This window comes from Otolemur garnettii, unplaced genomic scaffold (assembly GCF_000181295.1).
Source record: "Otolemur garnettii isolate 467f Iridium unplaced genomic scaffold, OtoGar3 scaffold00067, whole genome shotgun sequence".
In the NCBI taxonomy this organism is placed as follows: domain Eukaryota; kingdom Metazoa; phylum Chordata; class Mammalia; order Primates; family Galagidae; genus Otolemur; species Otolemur garnettii.
Window position 1 is genome coordinate 385,117 of NW_003852462.1, and position 20,189 is coordinate 405,305.

General features: G+C 55.7%; 2 protein-coding genes across 4 annotated transcripts; both read right to left on the reverse strand.

Annotated features, from left to right (window-relative positions):
* Positions 1 to 1,107: 1,107 nt before the first annotated feature.
* On the reverse strand, positions 1,108 to 5,790 carry MXRA8 (matrix remodeling associated 8). Its single transcript, XM_012807345.2, has 10 exons — positions 5,698 to 5,790; positions 4,083 to 4,106; positions 3,666 to 3,968; positions 3,472 to 3,573; positions 2,934 to 3,404; positions 2,561 to 2,719; positions 2,414 to 2,453; positions 2,267 to 2,343; positions 2,089 to 2,169; positions 1,108 to 1,931 (listed from the first exon to the last, which is right to left on the reverse strand). Exons 1-10 carry the CDS (start codon positions 5,744 to 5,746, stop codon positions 1,906 to 1,908), a joined length of 1,332 nt encoding a protein of 443 aa, XP_012662799.1. The 5' UTR covers positions 5,747 to 5,790; the 3' UTR covers positions 1,108 to 1,905.
* Positions 5,791 to 15,253: 9,463 nt separating this feature from the next.
* Positions 15,254 to 18,292, reverse strand: AURKAIP1 (aurora kinase A interacting protein 1). 3 transcript variants are annotated; one of them, XM_012807309.2, is made up of 4 exons: positions 16,658 to 18,292; positions 16,199 to 16,298; positions 15,527 to 15,972; positions 15,254 to 15,430 (listed from the first exon to the last, which is right to left on the reverse strand). In XM_012807309.2, the coding sequence occupies exons 1-4, from the start codon at positions 16,895 to 16,897 to the stop codon at positions 15,329 to 15,331; spliced, it is 888 nt and encodes a 295-aa protein (XP_012662763.1). In that variant the 5' UTR covers positions 16,898 to 18,292; the 3' UTR covers positions 15,254 to 15,328. The 3 variants fall into 3 exon arrangements, with proteins under 3 accessions (XP_012662763.1, XP_012662764.1, XP_023370921.1); XM_012807310.2 differs by having other exon boundaries at positions 16,199 to 16,285; positions 16,658 to 16,760; XM_023515153.1 differs by having other exon boundaries at positions 16,199 to 16,381; positions 16,658 to 16,723.
* Between the last annotated feature and the right edge of the window lie 1,897 nt (positions 18,293 to 20,189).

Consider the following 20,189-nt stretch of genomic DNA (forward strand, 5'->3'; position numbering starts at 1 on the left):
CTGTGGTCCCAGCTACTTGGGAGGCGGAGGCAAGAGACTCGCTTGAGCCCAGGAGTTGGAGGTTGCTGTGAGCTGTAATGCCATGGCACTCTACCTAGGGGAAAGCTTGAGGCTCTGTCTCAAAAAAAAAAAAACAAAGTCCTGAGGCCAATCCCCCTGTGAGGTCAGGCTGGGCCCCTGCCAGGAGGGATGGGTTTGTGGCCAAAGCTTGAACCCTTCAGGAAGGGCCTAGTCCAGGAATGGTATGGCTGCCAATGGGGCCAGAGGTCATTTGACTGGGAGAGTAGTGCATCCTCTAGCAAGCCACATCTCCCCAGACCAGCCTCCCGCCCCACCTTTCCTACCATGGGATCTTTGTGGGTGATCACCATCCATCCTTTCCTGCCCCCACTATCTTGGGGAGGACTCCAGAGCATAGGTCAGGGGTGGGGAAATAGGCTCCACTAAGCAGCACTGAGTTGCTGGTCTAGGTGACCACAAGCCTTTCTGCCCTCCACTGCTCCTCTGCCTCTAAATCTGATCCCACATCTATGCCAAGACCATGCAGCCTGACCAGCCAGTGACTGAACAAAAAAGGATTCCAGTGCTGGACCCTTTGGTGGTCAGGCCAGGACTTAGTTGGAGCTGCCCTGCAGTCTGGGCCACTTTCTGCCGGCGCCTTCTTCCTTGCCTTGCCCTTCATGAGAATCAGGCCTGCCCCTTTCCCTTCATCCCATCTGAGTTGTCTGCTTCCCAGAGGACTGAACTAACACAGCTTCCTCTCTTTGTCCCCATAGCCACCAGCATATTCCCTTTCCCCTTGTCCAAATAAACCCTCAGAAGAGGATCTACCCCACACTTTGGGAGGCCAACGCAGGAGGATGGCTCGAGTTTCTGAGTTCAAGACTGCAGTGAGCTATGATTACACCAGTGCACTCCAGTGTGGGCAACAGAGACCCATAGCTAAATAAAATTTTAAAAAGAAGATCTGAAACGGGAGTAAACAACACAGAATTGGCTCAATGTTCCCTTCCCAGAACACTTGCCTGTGGGAGAACTCAGACCCAGACTTTCCACTCAAAGGAAACAATGACAGTGGGACAAATGAATGAACAGTCAGGAAAGCACTGGGGGTTCCCAAGGTCCAGACTCAGTCCCCTCCCTGGGAGCCAGGGGGATTTTCAGAGGCATATCTGGGCCAAGCCTTTATTGTGATGGTAATATTTCTACCAGCAGGAACAAGGGTAGGGTGTCAGAAGTGGCAGAATTGTTTTCACTCACCCCTTCCCCTGTTTTCAGCCAATAGTGAAGCCAGATGTGGCCCTCACCCCCAACTCTAGCTCAGGGAGGAAACAAGGAAAGGGTGTCAGGGTCAAAAGTCACATGGAATCCAGTGACTGTCAGGACAGCCCATTGAGGGCAAAGCTGGGCAGGAGTAGAAGCAGTAAGGGCCATGGGCAGCCCAGTGGCCCAAAGCAGCACAGAGGAGCCTTAACCTGGGGCCTGGCATTGGCTGCTCCTCAGGTCCCCATTCAGAACAGATTGTGGCCTGGTGGGGCTGAGCATGGCTCCTAAAGGAGAGAGGTGGGCACCAGCCCTGAGGCTGACCCCAGCTCCTCCAAGGCTGCCTGTTCTGAGCCCCCTCCAAGAGTGGCTTCTTGCCACAGCCCACAGGGCTGAGGGCTTGGTGGACATGGGAGGCAGTGGGCAGGGCCACTAGTGATCTGGAGGTGTGACTAAAGCCCCCCCCCCAGAGTCCCTGGGAGAGAGGTGTGGAGGTGGCCTCTGCACCTGGCCAAGTTCCAGGAAAGCGGGACCAGCCGCTGGAAGGGGGTTGGGTGAGCTATGTGAGGGTCAGGACATGTCCCCCGAGGTGGACACAGGAGTTGGCAGAACTGCTGGCCCAGCCAGAAGCCCAGAGTCATTTTATTTGCAGTACTCCTTCCTGAACTCTGGAAGCCAAAGGAACAAGCTGGTGTCTGCTCTCTGCCTTCACCCCAGTGGGAAGCTCAGAGCAGACACCCTGCAGGATCTCCCAGCCACTGGGGAGCCAAGGTGCAGGGGGAGGAGCTCTGGGGTTGGCTGAGGACATACTCCCCAGCCACTCACCTCTGTCCAGGTCAATGTTTTTGGCAGGCAGGAGGCCGTGGTCCAGCTCTGCCTTCTCCTTCAGTATGTTGTTTTTGAAATCTGGTGGAGGGAGAGCAGGGTGAGGTCTGCCCCTCCCAAAGATGTACCTCTCCAGACCAGCCCTGGGAGCCACTCTGTGGGTGTCCCAGCCCCTCACCAAGTTGGATGTCCTCATTCTTGTACAGAGCCTGGTCCCCTGTAGCCACAGCAGGCTCTCCCGCGTTCATGTCCTTCCTGGGGAGGAGAGAGGTGGGAGGTCACAGCAGTGGGAAGTGGGGCCTGATCCCCAGGAGGGGCCACTCACCGCCATGACTCCCCGTGCTTCTCGTCTGAGTATTCATAGCCTAGGGAGAGAGATTTGAATTGGGGGCATTGTCGCTCCCTCCCCAACTCCCACTGCCCCAGGATGCCTCGATCCAGGAAGGATGTCCTGCCCATAAGCCCTGCTCACCTCGGCGGCGGCGCCCGCGCGCGGCTAAAAGCACGGTGACCAGCAGCAGGATGAACAGCAGCAGCACTGCCAGCACGTAGCCCAGCTGCTGGAAGAAGTGTGCACGGCCCTCAGGTACAATGACGTTGATGACGCTGCGGCCGCGCGCCAGCGTGGGGTCTGCAAGGATAGTGCGTGCGGAAGCAGTCAGGGACCCTCCACGATGTCCCTGAGTCAGGCGGCAGCCGCTAGGCCCCGTGAGCCTTGGCCAAGGGTCAAGCGGATCACAGCAGCCCAAGACCGAGGGGGACACCCTTGTGCTTAAGGTCCTTGGGCGCGGAACACGTCCCCCACGAAAGGCATACCCCCAGGTCCCCAGAGTGACCTCCCGCACCTGGGCGAGGGACGCCGCTGTGGCTGGAACCGTTGCCTGGCGAGTCCTGGGGGGGCGGTTCCGCGGCCGGCTCAGTGACTCGCAGGTGAAAGACGCGGCGCTCGTGCAGACCGCAGTAGTGGTGGTGGAGGTGGCAGGAATAGGTGCCCTCGTCGGCCGGCTCCAGTGGGTCAATGAGCAACGAGAAGTCCCCGCGTGCAAAGGCATCCGTCCCCACCGCCATGCGGTCACGCAGGACGGGCGACCCGTAGGCGCGGCGCTCGCCTGACGCGTACAGGTCAAGCAGGCGGTCGGCGCGGTCGTGCGGCACCCCTGGAGGCTGCCGGTCCCAGTGCACCACTTGCTGCGCCTCCTCCAGGTGCCAGTCGGTCCACACTTGCGCGCGATTCACACACGTCAGCAGCGCGGGCGCGCCGCGCTCCACCGCCAGAACCTCCTTCTCGCCGTCCCAGTACGCGCCGGCCGCCACAGCTGCGGAGGGGCGCGGTCAGTGGCCTGCCGGCCGGGGAATGGGTGGGGACAGGAGGGGCGCGCTTACGGCTGTCGTTGACCTCGAGGCGGATGGCCGTGCTCTCGTAGAGGTGGCAGTAGTGGTGGTGCAGGTTGCAGGTGTACAGCCCCGCGTCTGTCTCCTCCACCGCTGCGCGCCAGGAGAAACCGCACATGAGCCTCTCCTCCAGCCCAGGCCCAGCCACGGCCCAGCCACGGCCCAGCCCCGGCTCAGCTCCGTACCGCGGATGAGCAGTGAGAAGTTCCCATCGTGGAAGGCGGAGGGCGACAGCAGGAGGCGACCACGGTCGCGCGGCTCGTACACGCGCTGCTCGCCTGCCGAGTACATGTCCACAAGGCGGCGGGCTGGGCCGCCGGGGCCGCCGCTGAGGTCCCAGTGGACCACGCGCTGACGGTCGTGCAGCCGGTCTTGGGTCCACACCATGCGCGGACTCTGGCAGCGCAACACCACCGCGGAGCCCGCTGCCCAGCTCACCTTGGACTCAGACACCACGGAGCTGCCCGCGGTTGGGGGCCCTGCGGGCCCTGGTGGGGAATGGAGCGTGAGAGGAGAAAGGGTAGGACCCAAAGGGATAGGCCCAGGGTGGACCCGGCAGGATGGGAGGGGCCTGAGGGGGGCTGGGGCAGATGGGCACTAACCTGAGTACAGAAGAACAGCAGAGCCTGGAAGAGGAGGGAGGGGTGCTACCTCAGACTCTGCACCCCCATTCACCCCTTTTCCCAGGAACCCCCACTTCGTCCCTGGACCCCTCCTGTGGTCTAAGGCGATGAGGCTGCTGTGAGGCCCACTAAACAGTTAGGGGGTGAGGCTGAAGGCTGAGGACACAGGTGGGATGCTTCTCATACAGCACCCTCTCAACTCTCACGCTGCCCTGCCTGGGCTATGGAGACAGCACCAGCCCTCCAGGAGCGAGGAAGCAGGGGGTGAGAGGTGGGCCAGGACTGGAGCCCATGCAGGTTGACTCTGGAGTGTGTGTGTCCCCAATGCCACTTCTCAGGAATGGTGGCCATCACCCCATCGCTGTAGCCAAGTCCAAAGCAGAGAAGCCTGTAGCCCGGGTCTGACTCTGGGGCCTCCCCACACGTCCAGAGGCAGGGTCCTTAGACCCCCCCAGGAGTCCCACTCCACCCCCAGGGCTCAGAGTGGAGCCCTGCTGAATTTCCCCAGGGGCAGGGGCCTGAAGCACAAGAAGGCTAGTAGGGAGTGACCCCTATCCACCACCCCAGTGATCCTGTTGATTCTTATAATCTTAGGTTGCCTTGGCATCCTTTTTGAATAAAAATTGGACTTTCTCAAGTTGGAAGCAGAGCTGTAGCCCTGGACATGTTATCTAGTTCTACACCTCTCCCTCACTCAGTTCCTCATCTGAGAGCTGCTCCAGATACCTGCCTAATGCCACTGCTTCTGGGGACCACCTCCCTAAGGGATGGCTAGATGCAGCCTACTGACCCCATATGCATATGGGCTGGGAGGCCTGCTGCAGTGGCCCCTTAGTCATAGTGTACCCCCAGAGCTTGAGCTGATGGCTTTAGATCCACTGACTAAAGCCCCCTCAGAAAGACTGTTTGGTGAGGCCCTCTCTCTTTCCATGGCTTCCCTGTATGTGGCTCCAGGTGTGCCTTGCATCTCCAGGGCCTGTAATAAAATTTTTATTTTCCTCGAGTTGTATGTGTCTCTCCTACTCCTTGGAGAGTGCTGTCATCCTAAGTCCTAAATGAAAATGCTGCTCCAGAGATGTGGCTGAGTGCCTGGGAGCTTCCCAGAGGAATGTGCTGGGTCAGCAGGGCTCAGGGGCCCAGGAGGGGTCCTGGAAGAGACTCTGCAAACCCCGGAATTCTCAGGCCCTTCAATCCTCAAGCCCACTCCCTTCCCCAAGACTGGGAGACCTACAGACCTGAGGGGCTTCCCCCAGAGCCCCAATGGGAGGTGGAAGGGGTACTGAGGGAGGAATCCCACTCTTCAGCACCCCCCTTTTTGGCCTCTAGGCTCCAGCATCCTGAGATGGGAGTATGGCCACAATCTAACTGAAGGCATCGTGCCCTCCTGGTTAGCAGCTCTTTAAGTCCCCCAGACCCGGCCCCTTGCCTTATGGGAGCATCCCACCTCTTCTGCCAGAGTCTGACAAAACACAAGTTTACTTAGCCCCACTGGCCACACTGCACCCACACTCACTCCACACACCCCTCCTGGCCACCCCACACCCCACATTCACTCTACAGATAGCCCCCTGGCCACCCCACACCCCACACTCACTCCTTAGAAGCACAAGTTTCCACAGCAGGATGTGGGACGGCAGCGCCATGGCCCCAACCCAGCCCTGCAGCTGCTTTGTTTCACTTCAGCTCTAGCTCTCCAGAAAAACAGCCAGGCCCCCTCCTCTCCTCCCCCTCTGGAGCACCCGCTATGACATCACGGAGCCCTGGGCTGTGGACAGGCTATAGACCGCCCCTTCCAGCTCCACAGGGCCCCTGGCCACCCCCAGCTTTGGCTGGCCAGGCAGGAAGGCGGCACTGCAGCCACCCTGCCCCAGAGAGGGTGGGAACAGTCCCAGCTCCTTGAGGTGGGTTCTCAAAGGGGCAAGAAGGCCTGAGGGTGTGGACCCCTGATGGTCTAAGGGTTGTCTGTGACATCTGAGACCCTTCCTGGGTACTGGTGAGGTTCTGGGGAGAGTGGCCTACTCTCCCCCACCTCCTCATTACCCCATGTGAACAGCCTGGACACAGTGAGGGCAGGTCTTCTGTCTGCTCCAGGCAGAAAGGCAGCTGCCTCTACACTGCAACCAGGAGGCTTTTCCAGCTCTGACCTTTAGCTGGGGACAACCTGGATGTGCCTTCTCCTCTGGGGGCCATCTGTGGTCAGCTCCCTTGGGACATGATGGTGGGCAGCTCAGTCATCTTTATGATGCAAAGAAGTCAGCCAGGGAGATGGGGGGAACCCTGACATGGGAACCTGGAGTGAGCTGACCTCTCTACTTCTGGTCCAGTCTCCCATTGGGGATTGACCACTGGGGTGTCTCTGAAACCAGACCAGGATCAAAGTGCTCCTGAGAGACCCCCCACCTGCCCAGACCCAGGTCACAGTACTCCTGGGAGACACTCACGAAGAGAAGCGGGGAGTGGGACCCTCCCCCTCAACAGAAGGCATAAATTTGAAGGTCTGGGAAAACTTACAAAATCACATAAACAATGGGAAATAACAGAGCACACACTGTGTACCAAACCCACTCCTTTTAGTTAAGCAAACCACACACACAAAAAAAAAACCCAAAAATTTCAAACCACCACAAAAACCCTTAGTGCATATTGAGGCTGCCCATTTAGCCTGAGCTGACCGTGCAGGCCCAGTCCCTAAGGGATAGAGGTCTCACCCTGGGCCCTGCCCTGTCCCCAGGCCCTCAAACAAACTAGGGGCCAGTCCAGCTCAGATTCATGGGCTCCAGGCAAGGGGAGGGGGCTCTCTAGTGAGCAGACACAGCCCCCACAGGCCGATGGACCCATTTCCTCCACAGGACCCAAGCCCTGGGCAGAGCCCCTTTCCTGAGCTGGAATCTGGTCTTGAACTTATCCCTGCCAGCTCTTCCCTGGGCCTTTCATTCTGGAAAAACAAGCCCCACCTGGCTTTGCCTCCTGCTCTTCCAAATGGTTTCCATTAGCACTGGCGGCCGCCCTCCCACAACATGTCTGTCTGTCTCCACCTCGGACTCTGCCTCTCCCTGTGCAGGGAAGACGTCCAAGCAGTGCTGGAGGGACAGGGTAAGGAGGGGCGCTTGACCCCCACCTCTGCTGCAGGCCAAGCACCCTGATCTCCCGCAGGGCCTCCCTCCCCAGCAGTTCCCCGGCCTCAGGCTGTGTTTCAGGAAGCTCGGTGAGACCCTCAGGCTGCAGACCCAGCCAGCCCTGATACAGGCCACAGGGCCTGATGCCAAAGTCTGAGTGGACACTGGCCTCTGAGAAAGCAATTGGCGGGGGGGGGGGGGGAAGCTGACGCCCTTGAGCCCCAGGGTGAAGACACATAGGACCCTGGAGGGCTGCAACCCCCTGTTCCCTGCTTATCCTATTCTCTTTGCCCAATGCTGGTAGGTCCAGGATGAGCAGTGAAGGGGCTGCAGCCCCCATCCCCAGGAAAAAACATCCACAGAGGAAAGCAGAGGCCCAGTGGGCAGCCTGGGGAGCTGACCAGGCCACCTACCCTCCCCTGAGGCCTGAGTCCCTGCTGCCTTGCCTGGGCTGGACTGTAGGGTCCTGAGAGCCCATGGCCTGCTCACCATGCCCCAGCCCCGTCTGGGGAGAGGACAGACCATGGCAAAACAAAGTCACTGGCATCTCCATGCTCTGGCCAAGCCCCCAAACAGACCAAAGCCTGGGACCCTCCTTCCCGCCTCCTATTGGGTGTGGCTGAGCAAGGGGGTGAGCCAGCCCTGCTGGGCTCAGAGCCGAGGGTCAGATGTTGGCTCCCATTCCTGGTGACTTGGACATTCCAGGCAGCCTGGCTCATAGGGAAGAAAAACCACAGGCTCAGAGATGCAACCAGACCCAGCCATACACACACACACACACACACACACACACACAGAGTCCCACACACACAGACATACAAACCCACCCACAGATACAGACACACACACACAGACACAAATATACACACAGATATACAGAGCCACATACACAGACACATAGAAACACACAGAGTTAGAAACAGACACAAACACATGCATGTAGACATACAGACATGAGCACACACGGACACACATTGCATCACATAGACAGACATACACACACAATAGACACAGACATAAAGACAGACTCAACACCCATGGACACACATCGCATCACTCATCCACACAGATGGGCATTGTTTGTGGCTCAGCAAGCTCTACTGAGCGCCCACTGAGTGTAGACTTGCCCCAAAGGGGGACCTCAGAGTTAAACTGGACCTGCAGCCCCTCTGGGAAAAGGGGACAGCCTGGTGCTCACAGCCTGTAGGAAGTCCTGGGAGAGGATGCCACAGGGTAGGTCTTTCTTGGAGGGACCAACAGAGAAGGGACTCACACAACATGAGAATAGGTCCAGCCCAGGCCAAAGGAGGCCGTCTCCCAGGTAGAGGAAGCAGTGAGCCCACAGCAGGCCCCGGGGACCTGGTCTGCTGGCTCAAGAAGACACTGTGGTGGCTGGTGCTCACATGAGATTTACACATACATTCCAGGGAAACAGCCCCTGTAAAGCCATGTAATAGCAGAACTCTAGGGTAGTCCCCAAGATCCCTTAGGTCCCCTCGTACCCTTGATTAGGCCTCAAGAGGTTGCCATCAGGAGACAATCTCCTGGGTGGGCCAGGAGGCAAGCACCTCGGGGCAGCCTAAGGGGGTGAGGGTGGCCCAGCTGACAGCCCCAAGAATCTGACCTCAGTCTTGTGGCTGCTAACTGCACTGAGACTGCAGACTTAGAGAGAAACATGGCTCTCCCTGACACTAACATCAGCCTGGGGAGACCCTGAGCTAACCATCCAGGCTTTAACCCTCACAACTGAGATGATAATGTTTTGCGTTAAGCTAATGACTAGATAGAAAACCAATCAACTGACTCCTGGAACAAAAGCAAGGCAGACTGTAAGGTGAGATCACAGCACGTTCTGCAAGGAAAGGAGATGAGCCTGGTTCCTACTCAGCTGAGGCAGTGGGCCAGGTATTGGCATGCTGCTGGGCTATGGGTCTTTCCTCATCTCAGGATGTATTCATCCATTGTACCCGGGAGGCTGACCTGAGACAGTGCAGCTGCTCCACAGGCCACAGGAGCCCTTCCCTGCCCTAGCAGCCTGCTTTTTTGCTGCTCTGACCACATCTCTGGGAGGCAGTCCTTGCAGGTGGGTGGGTCCTCCCTCTGGGATCCTGATGGTTTCTGATGGGGTGGTCTGCAGATTCCACATCAGAAAACCTTGAGAAGTCACCCATCACATGACCTATCCAGACAACACTGTGATCTGAAAATGCGATCAAGCAAATGTGAAAATACAGAAACATTATTTCGGCTCGGCGCTTGTGGCTCAAGTGGCTAAGGCACCTGGCATGTTTCTTATTTTTAGAACTGGTCCCAAAAGTCTGAAAACCACTAACTTAAAAACGTGGCAGGTAGGCACAGTGGTTCTCACCTATAATTGCAGCACTCTGTGATGCCAAGGCAGGAGGATCACTGGAGTTATAAGGAGTCAGACACCAGCCTCAGCAAGAACAAGACCATACCTCTACTAAAAATAGCTGGGCATTGTGGCAGATGCTTGTAGTCCCAGCTACTTGGAAAGCTGAGGCAGGAAGATCACTCAAGCCCAAGAGTCTGAGGTTCCAGTGATTTAGTCTGATACCGCAATACTTTAGCCCAGGTGGGAGAGCAAGATGCTGTCTCAAAAAAATAAAAAATCAAGTTTTGGAGTCACACAGACATAGGGCTGAATCATGGCTTCCTGGCAAGTTAATCTCTGTACTTAAGGGCCCTCACCAATAAAACAGGGATATAGATCTGTTGTGAAATGAAATAATTCCCATAAAGAACTTAGCATGACACCTGTGGTAGAGGCAACCCACTCAATACATCAATTATTATTCTTTTATTTTTTTACGTTTATTTATTTTTTTGAGACAGAGTCTCACTATGTTGCCCTCAGTAGAGTGCCGTAGCATCACAACTCACAGCAACCTCCAACTCTAGGGCTTAAGCGATTCTCTTGCCTCAGCCTCCCAAGTAGCTAGGACTACAGGCGCCAGCCACAATGCCCAACTATTTTTTTTTTTTTTTGACAGAGCCTCAAGCTGTTGCCCTGGGTAGAGTGCCATGGTGTCACAGCTCACAGCAAACTCCAACTCTAGGGCTTAAGCAATTCTCTTGTCTCAGACTCCAAAGTAGATGGGACTACAGGCACTGACCACAATGCCCAGCTATTTTTTTTTTTTTTTTTTGAGACAGCCTCAAGCTGTTGTCCTGGGTAGAGTGCTGTGGCATCACAGCTCATAGCAATGTCCAACTCCTGGGCTCAAGTGATTCTTCTGCCTCTGCCTCCAAAGTAGCCAGGACTACAGGTGCCCGCCACAGTGCCCGGCTATTTTTTGGTTGCAGCTGTCATTGTTTGGAGGACCTGGGCTGGATTTGAACCCGCCAGCTTAGGTGTATGTGGCTGGCACCTTAGCCACTTGAGCCCCAAGCTACTTTTTAGTTGGCCTGGGCTGGATTTGAAACCACCAGCTCCAGTGTATATGGCTGGTGCCCTAGCCACCGAGCTACAGGTGCCAAGCCATTATTATTATTTTGTTATGTACTTTATCTCCCATGTGTTTTTCTCTCCAAGCAACTAAAGGATGTACTCCATGCAAAGAGAGAGGAGGAAACCAAGAAAGATAAGAATGTGGCATCCCTGAAACAGGAGTGAGCTGAGGAGGCAAAGGGAACCCCAGGAAGGCCCTGTAGCCACCAGTGGGTGTCCTGTGGGGGGCAGAAAGAAGCACCAGAGCAAACAGACTGAACAGAGAGTTTCAGTACTTTGTCAGCAAGTTGGGTGGAATTGGGGTTAGTTAGGTGGAAAACTGCAAAAGAAGTTAAATTGGACAAGAAAACAGTTGCATAAGAAAGGAAACCATCTTGCTGGGCTGTGAGGCCTGGGACATGCTCTGTAGTACCCAGGGTCAGCTCACTGGGCCCATGACGGTGACATGGGCCTTCCCAACAGCAAAGCCTCAGAGGCCCACTCTGGTCTCAGCCACTTTGTTGCTGTGACCACAGATGGGTGAGTGCAGGACTGTTAGCTCATCCACAGCCTCGTGGGACCAGCCAGGCTAGGTTCAATATGGAGCAGACACTGACAGGGAGCCCTGTTGCCACCCTCTGAATCCCACCCTCAGCTCTGATGTGCCCCACATTGGGGGCTGTGCTGTGGGAAGTAGGGGTGTTTCTAAAACTATGGCAGGCAGATCCTCGAGCTCCAGAGCAGGGAGTGTCCTTCCCAGAGTTCAGCAGCCTTGGCTGGCGTCAGGGGTAGCTCTGCTCTCCAGGCTTCACTGAGGGTCTCACCATTGTGCCCCACCAGCCTGCATGCCACTGAGGCAATGGGGAGCACAGCCTGTCTGACCTGGACATGTATGTGCTGCATCTCAAATGTGTGCATCTGAGAAGAGCAGGCCCCTGGCTAGAGTACTGGGAGCAGAAGCTGTAGCTCCCAAGCCAGGAGAGAGTCTGAAGCCGCAGCACCATGGCTGGTCTGGACACACAAAACAGGCCCAGGCTCAAGGGAGTGCCCAGAAAGTGCTGGCACTGGCAGGTGTGAGTTCACTGACATGACCCTTACTCTGGTGGCTGCCACAACCCACCATGTGCCTGAGCAGGGCCCACAGCATGTGTCCTACCAGCTCTGGCCCTGGCTGGGGCCACCCCTGGCTGGAACCCAAGCCCAACCATTCCTAGGACAAGCCAGAGTGTGGGACACATCGCAGGCAAGACCACATCACACAGGCAGCTTGGCAGGCCCCCACCCACCTCTGCTCCTGTACCCAGAGAACGCCCAGCATTGCACTGAGACAATAGGAAGCAGGGACCACAGGTTCCACATGCTGGGAGACAGGGTGAAAGTTCCACATGGAAGGGAGGGCAACCTCTTGTGGCCTGGGAGGAGTCACAAAGATAAAAATAAAACCCCAAATTGCCTCCGAGGTTGTGGCTGGCAACAAAGGCTTCCAAGCCAAAGGCAGGGTCCAGGCCCTGAAGGAGGGGTATGGAGTGCAGAGGACAGACTAAGATAGCCCCAGTGCTGCCCCAACAGGACCATGACACCTGGGGCTGTGGTTTTGTCCTCAACTAGACCATGACATCTAGGGCTGTGGTTCTGTTATGGGGTGTCCTGTGTGCTATAGGTCATTAGCAACGTCCCTGACCAGCCATCATTATAAATAGTACCTTCCTACTTGATGTGGCAGAGTGCCCAGCTATGGAAGAATTGTGAGGCCGAGTGGCTAGAGCCAAGGTTGGGCTGTCTCTTTTGAGCACCCCAGCCTGCCCACACACCAGGGCAGAGATGGTCAATGTGGGTCTGAGGCCCACAAGTGCTGCCAGGTCGGCTACCCCTGTTCAGGCCTCCCAGCTGAGCTATGAAGGCTCAGTCCCATACAGTGTGGCTCAGCACCCACTTCTCTCCAACCCTCCCCCTGGCCCTGGGACTTCTACCTCAGTCACAGTTGAGGAAGCCAAGGCCTAAAAGGGTGCCTGTGACCCCAGTTGTGGGCCTGCAAAGAACTTCCAGTGTCCTCATTCTCAGCCTAGACCCTGGGAGCTACTGCACCCTTGTGGTGGCTAGGGAAGCACCCCCCACCCAACATCCTCTGGACCCCTCCAGACTACAGCCAACCCTCAGCCTCCCAGGGCCTATTGCACAGTCTCTGAGTGAGACCATATCCCCAGAATGAGAAGGGCCCAGACAAGACCCAGCTGTTTGGAGCATGTTTACCTTACTGATTAGAATGTGCAGGGCCTGGGCCCACTGGGCTCCTTGGACCAACACATGTTATCAAGTTTGCTTTGTTCTAGACATTGCTGGTAGGACAAGCATGTGTCTCACACCTATAATCCCAGCACTCTGGGAAGCTGAAGCAGAAGGATCCCTTGAACTCAGGAGTTCAAGACTAGCCTGAGCAAGAGCGAAATCCTGTCTATATGAAAGGTAGAAAAACTAGGTGGACATCGTGGTAGGTGCCTGTAGTCGCAGTTACTCAGGAGATTGAGGCAGGAGGATCACTGGTGCCCAGGAGTTTGTGGTTGCTGTGAGCTGTAATTCTATCACTGCACTCCAGCCTGGATTACAGAGTGAGAACCATTTTAAAACAAAACAAAACAAGAAGCCATCATGGAGACACAAGCTAACACAGGGCAGATGGTAGGAGGGTAGGGTCTCCACTTGAGGGCCTTGGGAAGATGTGCTGGTTTTCCTCTCCTGTAACTCACTTGTCAAGGAGCAAGACTGATGAGAACAAGCCAAGACGGGATTCCTGGTATCCCAGCCAGGATTCCCAGCCTGCAGCCCAGGGCCCTGTGCCTTAAGGCAGAAGCTCAAGAATCCCCCAGACTCCCTGATATTAGAGATAATGTATTCTTCTCCACCCAGAGAGGAACCTAGGATCACCAGTGGCCTCCAGCTTGAACCAAAACTCTAGGGCTTCTCCAGCTCTGTGAACTCTGTCCCTTCCTCAGCCAAGCCTAACCCTGAACTTTCCAAAGCACAATCTCTGGGTCACCCCATCCTAATAAGCCCAACTCCCACTCAGGAACCCCAGAAGTGGCATATGCCAAGGCACCAACAGTAAGCCAGAATTGTCCCACCCAAACTGAGGCACCTGGGAAGGCTGGGAGCACGCCAACACCCTAGTCCAGGAGTCCTCAAACTTTTTTTTTTTTTGAGACCGAGTTTCACTTATTAACCCTCAGTAGACTGCTGTGGTGTCAGCAGTTCATGGCAATCTCCAACTCCTTGGGCTTAGGTGATTCTCCTGCCTCAGTCTCCCCAGTAGCTGGGACTACAGGCGCCCGCCACAACACTCGGCTATTTTTTTGTTGCAGTCTGGCCAGGGCTGGGTTTGAGCCCACTACCCTCAGTATATGGGGCCAGCACCCTACCCACTGAGCCACAGGCGCTGCCTGAGTCCTCAAACTTTTTAAACAGGGGGCTAGTTCACTGTCCCTCAGACCGTTGGAGGGCCCAGTTGGCTGTGAAGCAGGACAGGCAGCAGCGGCAAAAACACCTGGCAGGCCAAATAAATGTCCGTGGGGGGGCTGCAGTCTGAGGACGCCTGCTAGTCCCTGCAACTAGATGTGACTGTGCTAGCACAGCACAACAGCTCAGGGGTCCACTGGCGGCCCAAGTTTGTGAAGCTTGCACCATCCAACATCTTGAGGGACACAAGAACCTCCTTCAACCCTCACTCATAGAACACAATTTAGTCAGGGCAGCACCTGTGGCTCAGTGAGTAGGGCGCCTGCCCCATATACGGAGGGTGGTGGGTTCAAACTGGCTCCAGCCAAACTGCAACAAAAAATATACCGGGGCATTGTGGTGGACACCTGTAGTCCCAGATATTCAGGAGGCTGAGTCAAGAGAATCGCTTAAGCCCAAGAGCTGGAGGTTGTTGTGAGCTGTGACGCCACAGCACTCTACGAGGGCAACAAAGTGAAACTCTTGTCTCAAAAAAAAAAAAAATACAACTTAGTCATACTCCCAGGGCTATTCTCGGCATTTCTGCCATCTGTGTACTCCTGAAGTGTGTCCCCAAAGGAACATAAACTAAGGGAGGGGCCATAGAAGCCAGTCCTGCCTAGGCACACAGCACACACTCATTTATAGCAAGGCTGTTGTTCCCACAGGCCCAGTACTGTCAGGGTTGGGGATAAGGGCCAGCTATAAAAAGGGATAGCCGCTTGGTGCCTGTAGCTCAGCAGTTAAGGCACCGGCCACATACACTGGAGCTGGTGAGTTTGAGGCCAACTTGGGCCTGCTAGACAGTAACTGCAACAAAAAATAGCCGAGTGTTATGGTGGGTGCCTGTAGTCCTGGCTACTTGGGAGGCTGAGACATAGATAATTGCTTAAGCCCAAAAGTTTGAAGTTGCTGTGAGCTGTGATGCCACAACACTCTACCCAGGGCGACACAGTGAGACACTGTCTCTAAAAATAAAAAGGGACAGCCATCTTGCCACCTGGTGTCCGGGGTTCCTGTAACACTAGAGAACAGTGACTGCCTCTAACCCAAAACAGCTCACACCAGAAAGGAGAGTCTCCAGGCTAGCTCAAGACAGTTGAGTCCTCTACACATTTATTACAACAGGTCACCGGCAACAACAGGGGCAGGGGACTGGGAAACCAGACTCATTTGCCCTTCAGATAAATCTTGGGGGTCTGCCAGCCTTTGGGAGCTTCCTTCAGGCCTGCCTTCAGCCAGATGCGCTTCAAGTCTCTTTCAAACTTGATCTGCAAGGACAGCAGAAGAAATCACCAACTAACCTGTGGCAAAACCATGTATTCTCAGCACTCTGCCCACCCAGGGCTGAAAAGGGGCCCACTCACTTGCTTCCGTTTCAATCGTCCTTCCCGGACCTTCCGTCGCAGAAATCGTGTCCTCTTGACCAATTTTCGGTACTTGTGGTGGTTCATCTTCCGCCGGCGGATCTTTAGCACATTTTTGCACTGCATGCAAGGTGCACCCCAGACCCCCTCACCCTTCTGTTTGGCCCCTTCTCCCACCTGGCTAGGTGGACATTCATAAAACTTCACTGCAGCCACAGCCCCAAGGGCCCCAGCATCCAGTCTAGGCATGAGATGCCGGGCAGAGAACCAGCTCTCCACTGGGCTAATGGACATCTTCCTGGGGACTAGCATCTCCTCAAGCTCCAGCTGGGCCCCCTTACCAGGGAGGGAGGCAGCTCTCCTTGGGCCTGTTGGCTTCGTGCTGTACTGGGGCCTGTGGGCATGATTGCCCAACATTCCTGAGAGAGGCCAGGGCCGACTGCAGCCTGCAGGAAACAAGATGGCAGTCACCCCTCGTGAGGCTGTTGGGTCCAGGGAGCAGCAAGCCCTGCTGATCAGGGCAAGACCTCCCCTTGGCATACTTGGAAGTTTACAGGGGAAGGGTTTGGTCAGAAAGTCGCCTGCCTGCAGCTGTCAACGGGTTGGCTGCTGAGATCCACAGTCCTAACCAGATGTTGCATCCCTCCCATCTGCTCCCACAGGGCCGCTTACCTGCCCAGGGGACAGCCTTAAGAAGCTGAGAAGTCAGACGCGCCAGGTACATGTTCTGCGGGTGGCGGCCCCAGGCGCTCAGGGGAGCTGGAACACAGCGCAGTTCAGATCACGCGGGCCGGCCAGCAGCGGCCTCAATAGTCGCAGGCAGGTCAGGACTGGGGCCTCCCCGCTGTCGTGACTCTAGATCCCCAGCCCACAAAGAGGACGCTACTTCTGCCCAGCTGCGTGACTCTGCAGGCCCCTCGTCTTCCCCAAGCCTCGGTCTCGCCTCGAGAGGAGCCAAGCCCACCTCGCCACCTAGGCTCCCAGGCTCGGGACCTGACCCCAACCCCGCGCTTCTCGAGCAGCCTGACACCGGAATCCCCTTGGCTGTTCACGGGTCCGCCCGCCTCAGCCACCGCGCCCTCAGGCCTCCCCTGACCACCCCCAAGCTCGACTCCCGGGGTCCAAACTAACCATTCCGCCGCGGAGCCGGGCACTTCCGGTCCGCCTGCAAACCGGTCCCCGACCATAGTAGCCCCGTAGCGTCTTCACCGCATCCGATTCCGCGTCTGCGCAACACCGCGTACTCGAACGGCTCAGGAACCGCCCTTTCCGCCCCAGTCCCCGGGGAGCCCCGCCTCGGCACTTATAGGGGCAGGAAAACGACATTTCCCAGAATTCCCAGGGGAGCGCATTGCTCTGCACGTGCCGCATCACGCCTCGTTTCCGGGTCTCTGAAAGGCTTAAGTAGCTAGCTCAATACCGCGGAAGTGACGTATACGGAAACGGAAGTGAAGTTTGGGGGTCGGTGGAAGTTGAATTGGCAGTTTCCTCTGTTTGATCCAGAGGCCCTCCCTTCCCTGTGTGAAGATGACAAATCAGTCTGAGCTCCCACTGCTCTCGCAGCTCTGACGCCGCAAGTCCTTCGTAGCCTGCCGCGCCGATGTGCTGGGGCGGAGCCGGGGACGCCTTGCCGGGAGGGCCTCCCACAAGCCCCCGTCCTGGCGCCCATCCCAAGTCGGCAGCCTACTGTCTCCCAGTCTGCGCCTAACGTGGAACAAGGCAGCGCTTCTTGCGTAAGCGAACCTTTTCCGTAAGCAAGCCCCCATTTGGCCTGCTCGGAGACTTGCTTTGCAGGAGCGTCTTCCAGAAAATCTTTGTTGTACGTGGCCGGGCCGCGTCGTCCGCAGCCAGTAACCAGGCTAAGCAGTGAGTGGCAGAAAGGAAAGGCCAGTGTGAGGACAGAAAGTGCAGGCTCCGGGCCCAGCTCTTCCACTTAGGTCACCAGGTGACACTGTTGTCTACCTCCGGGAGAGGCTGCTCAAGGATCCCCAAGAAGGAAGGTTTATGACCATGTTCACCTGGCCAGTGTGCAGAATGCGGAGTCCAAAGAGCAAATCATCGTGTTGAGAATACTCCAGGAACAGGCAGGGAGTGCCCCTCTCGGGGGGTGGCAACGTTGGCCTTCAGCTTTATGAAGTGCTGGAGTGCAGATAAGAGTCCTTACCCGGAGTCAGGGACCAGTAGGAGAAAGGAGATGTAGACATCTCAGTCAGAGGAGGGGCCAGGATGAACTACAGTCTCCATCCCAGGAACTAACCAGGGTCTGACCTTTGGGAGGTAAGATAAGAAAAGCCAAAGCTTGTTAAGGTTTTTGTACCCCAGTAGGATCCAGGCTAAAAGGGAAGCTGGGAGCTGAGGCATGGCAGCTGCTCATTCACCTCAGCAGCTAAGCGTCTTCAGTTGCAGGACCTGCATGGGGGCCTGCTCAGGAGGCAGCAGACAGTGGCTACCCTGATGAGGGCCCATGCCAGATTTGTGGACTGCATCCCACAGAAGTGACAGGAACTTTCGGGGAAGGTGTTAGATGTTTGTGTGAGCTGAGCCTGCTAAGTTATAAGTCAGATGAGCTGGAGCTAGATTAGAAAGATCAACCTTTCATTGAGATCTAAGGAAGAAACATTGCAGTGGATGAATTGGAGAGGGGTTTTCTGCTATGAATTCTAATCTGTTTAACAAAGGAACTCAGGCTTAGCTCAGTGGTTAGGGTGCTGGCCACATATACCATGCCTGGTGGGTTCAACCTGGCCCGCTCCTGCTAACCAACAACTACAACAAGAAATTAGTCAGGGCTTGGTGCCTGTAGCTCAGTGGTTAGGGCGCAGGCCATATACACTGGGGCTGCTAAACAACAACTACAACCAAAAAAAAATAGCTGGGCATTCTGGCTGGCGCCCATAGTCCCAGCTACTTGGGAGGCTGAGGCAAGAGAATCACTTAAGCCCAAGAGTTTGAGGTTGCTGTGAGCTGTGATGCCACCGTACTCTACCAAGGGCAACAAATGAGACTCAAAAAAATAAGAAAAAGAAAATAGCCGAGCATTGTGGCAGGCGAGTGTAGTCCCAGCTACTTGGGAGGCTGAGGCAAGAGAATCACTTAAGCTCAAGAGTTTGAGGTTGGCTCAGCGCCCTAGCACAGTGGTTATTGTGGCAGCCGTATACACCGAGGGTGGTGGGTTCAGACCCAGGCCAGGCCAGCTAAACAACAATGACAACTGCAACAAGAAAAAGCCTGGCATTGTGGCAGGCACCTGTAGTCCCAGCTACTTGGGAGGCTGAGGCAAGAGAATTGCTTAAGCCCAAGAGTTTGAGGTTGCTGCGAGCTGTGATGCCACAGCTCTCTACTAAGGGCAACATAGTGAAACTCGTCTCAAAAAAGAAGGAACTCAGTCTATCAAGGAAAGTACACAGTTCTTGCACATATTTTTGTTTTTCACAAACTGTTTTTAGAGGAAATGAGTTTGTTTTTTTTTTTTAAGACAGTGCCTCAAGCTGTCACCCTGGGTAGAGTGCTATGACATCACAGCTTACAGCAACCTCCAACTCCTGGGCTCAAGCGATTCTCCTGCCTCCTCTTCTCAAGTAGCTGGGACTACAGGTGCCTGCCACAATGCCTGGCTATTTTTTATTTGCAACTGTCATTGTTTGGTGGGCCTGGGCTGGATTTGAACCCTCCAGCTCAGGTGTATGTGGCTGGCACCTTAGCCGCTTGAGGCACAGGTGCCAAGCTGGAAATTTTTTTTTTTTTTTTTTTTTTTTGTAGAGACAGGGTCTCACTTTAGCGCCCACAGTAGAGTGCTGTGGCGTCACACAGCTCACAGCAACCTCCAACTCCTAGGCTTAGGCAATTCTCTTGCCTCAGCCTCCCGAGTAGCTGGGACCACAGGCGCCTGCCATGACGCCTGGCTATTTCTTGTTGCAGTTGGGCTGGGGCCAGTGCCCTACTCACTGAGCCACAGGCGCCACCTGGGAAATGAGTTTCTTTAGAAATCTTAGGATTTTTTTTTTCTGTTTTTTCCTTTCAGTTTTTGGCCAGGGCTGGGTTTGAACCCACCACCTCCAGCATATGGGGCTGGCGTCCTACTCCTCTGAGCCACAGGCGCCACCCAGAAACCTCAGAATTTAAAAAAATTTTGCATCTCAAGCCTGGAGATTGGAGGGGCACTAAGGGTGGAAGTGGCTTAGGGTAGACCTCAGGGTGGGCTCCACTGTAGCCCAAGTCTTGGGTCATAGAAGCCACAAACCAGGCGGGGCTCTGCTGTCTTGTCAGAGCCTGACCAGTTGTGTGCAGGAGCCCTTTTGGATCAGAGTATACTAAGACAGTAGCCATTAAGTTTTTAGGAGTTGGCTCGGCGCCTGTGGCTCAAGCGGCTAAGGCACCAGCCACATACACCTAAGGTGGCGGGTTCAAATCCCCAGCCCGGGCCCACCAAACAACGATGGCTGCAACCAAAAAATGGCCAGGCGTTGTGGCGGGCGCCTGTAGTCCCAGCTACTTGGGAGGCTGAGGCAGGAGACTCGCTTGAGCCCAGGAGTTGGAGGTTGCTGTGAGTGTGATGCCACAGCACTCTACCCAGGGGGACAGCTTGAGGCTCCGTCTCAAAAAAAAAAAAAAAAAGTTTTTAGGAGTTTTGTAAGCCAGCTGCTAAACACAGTCATTACTTTAA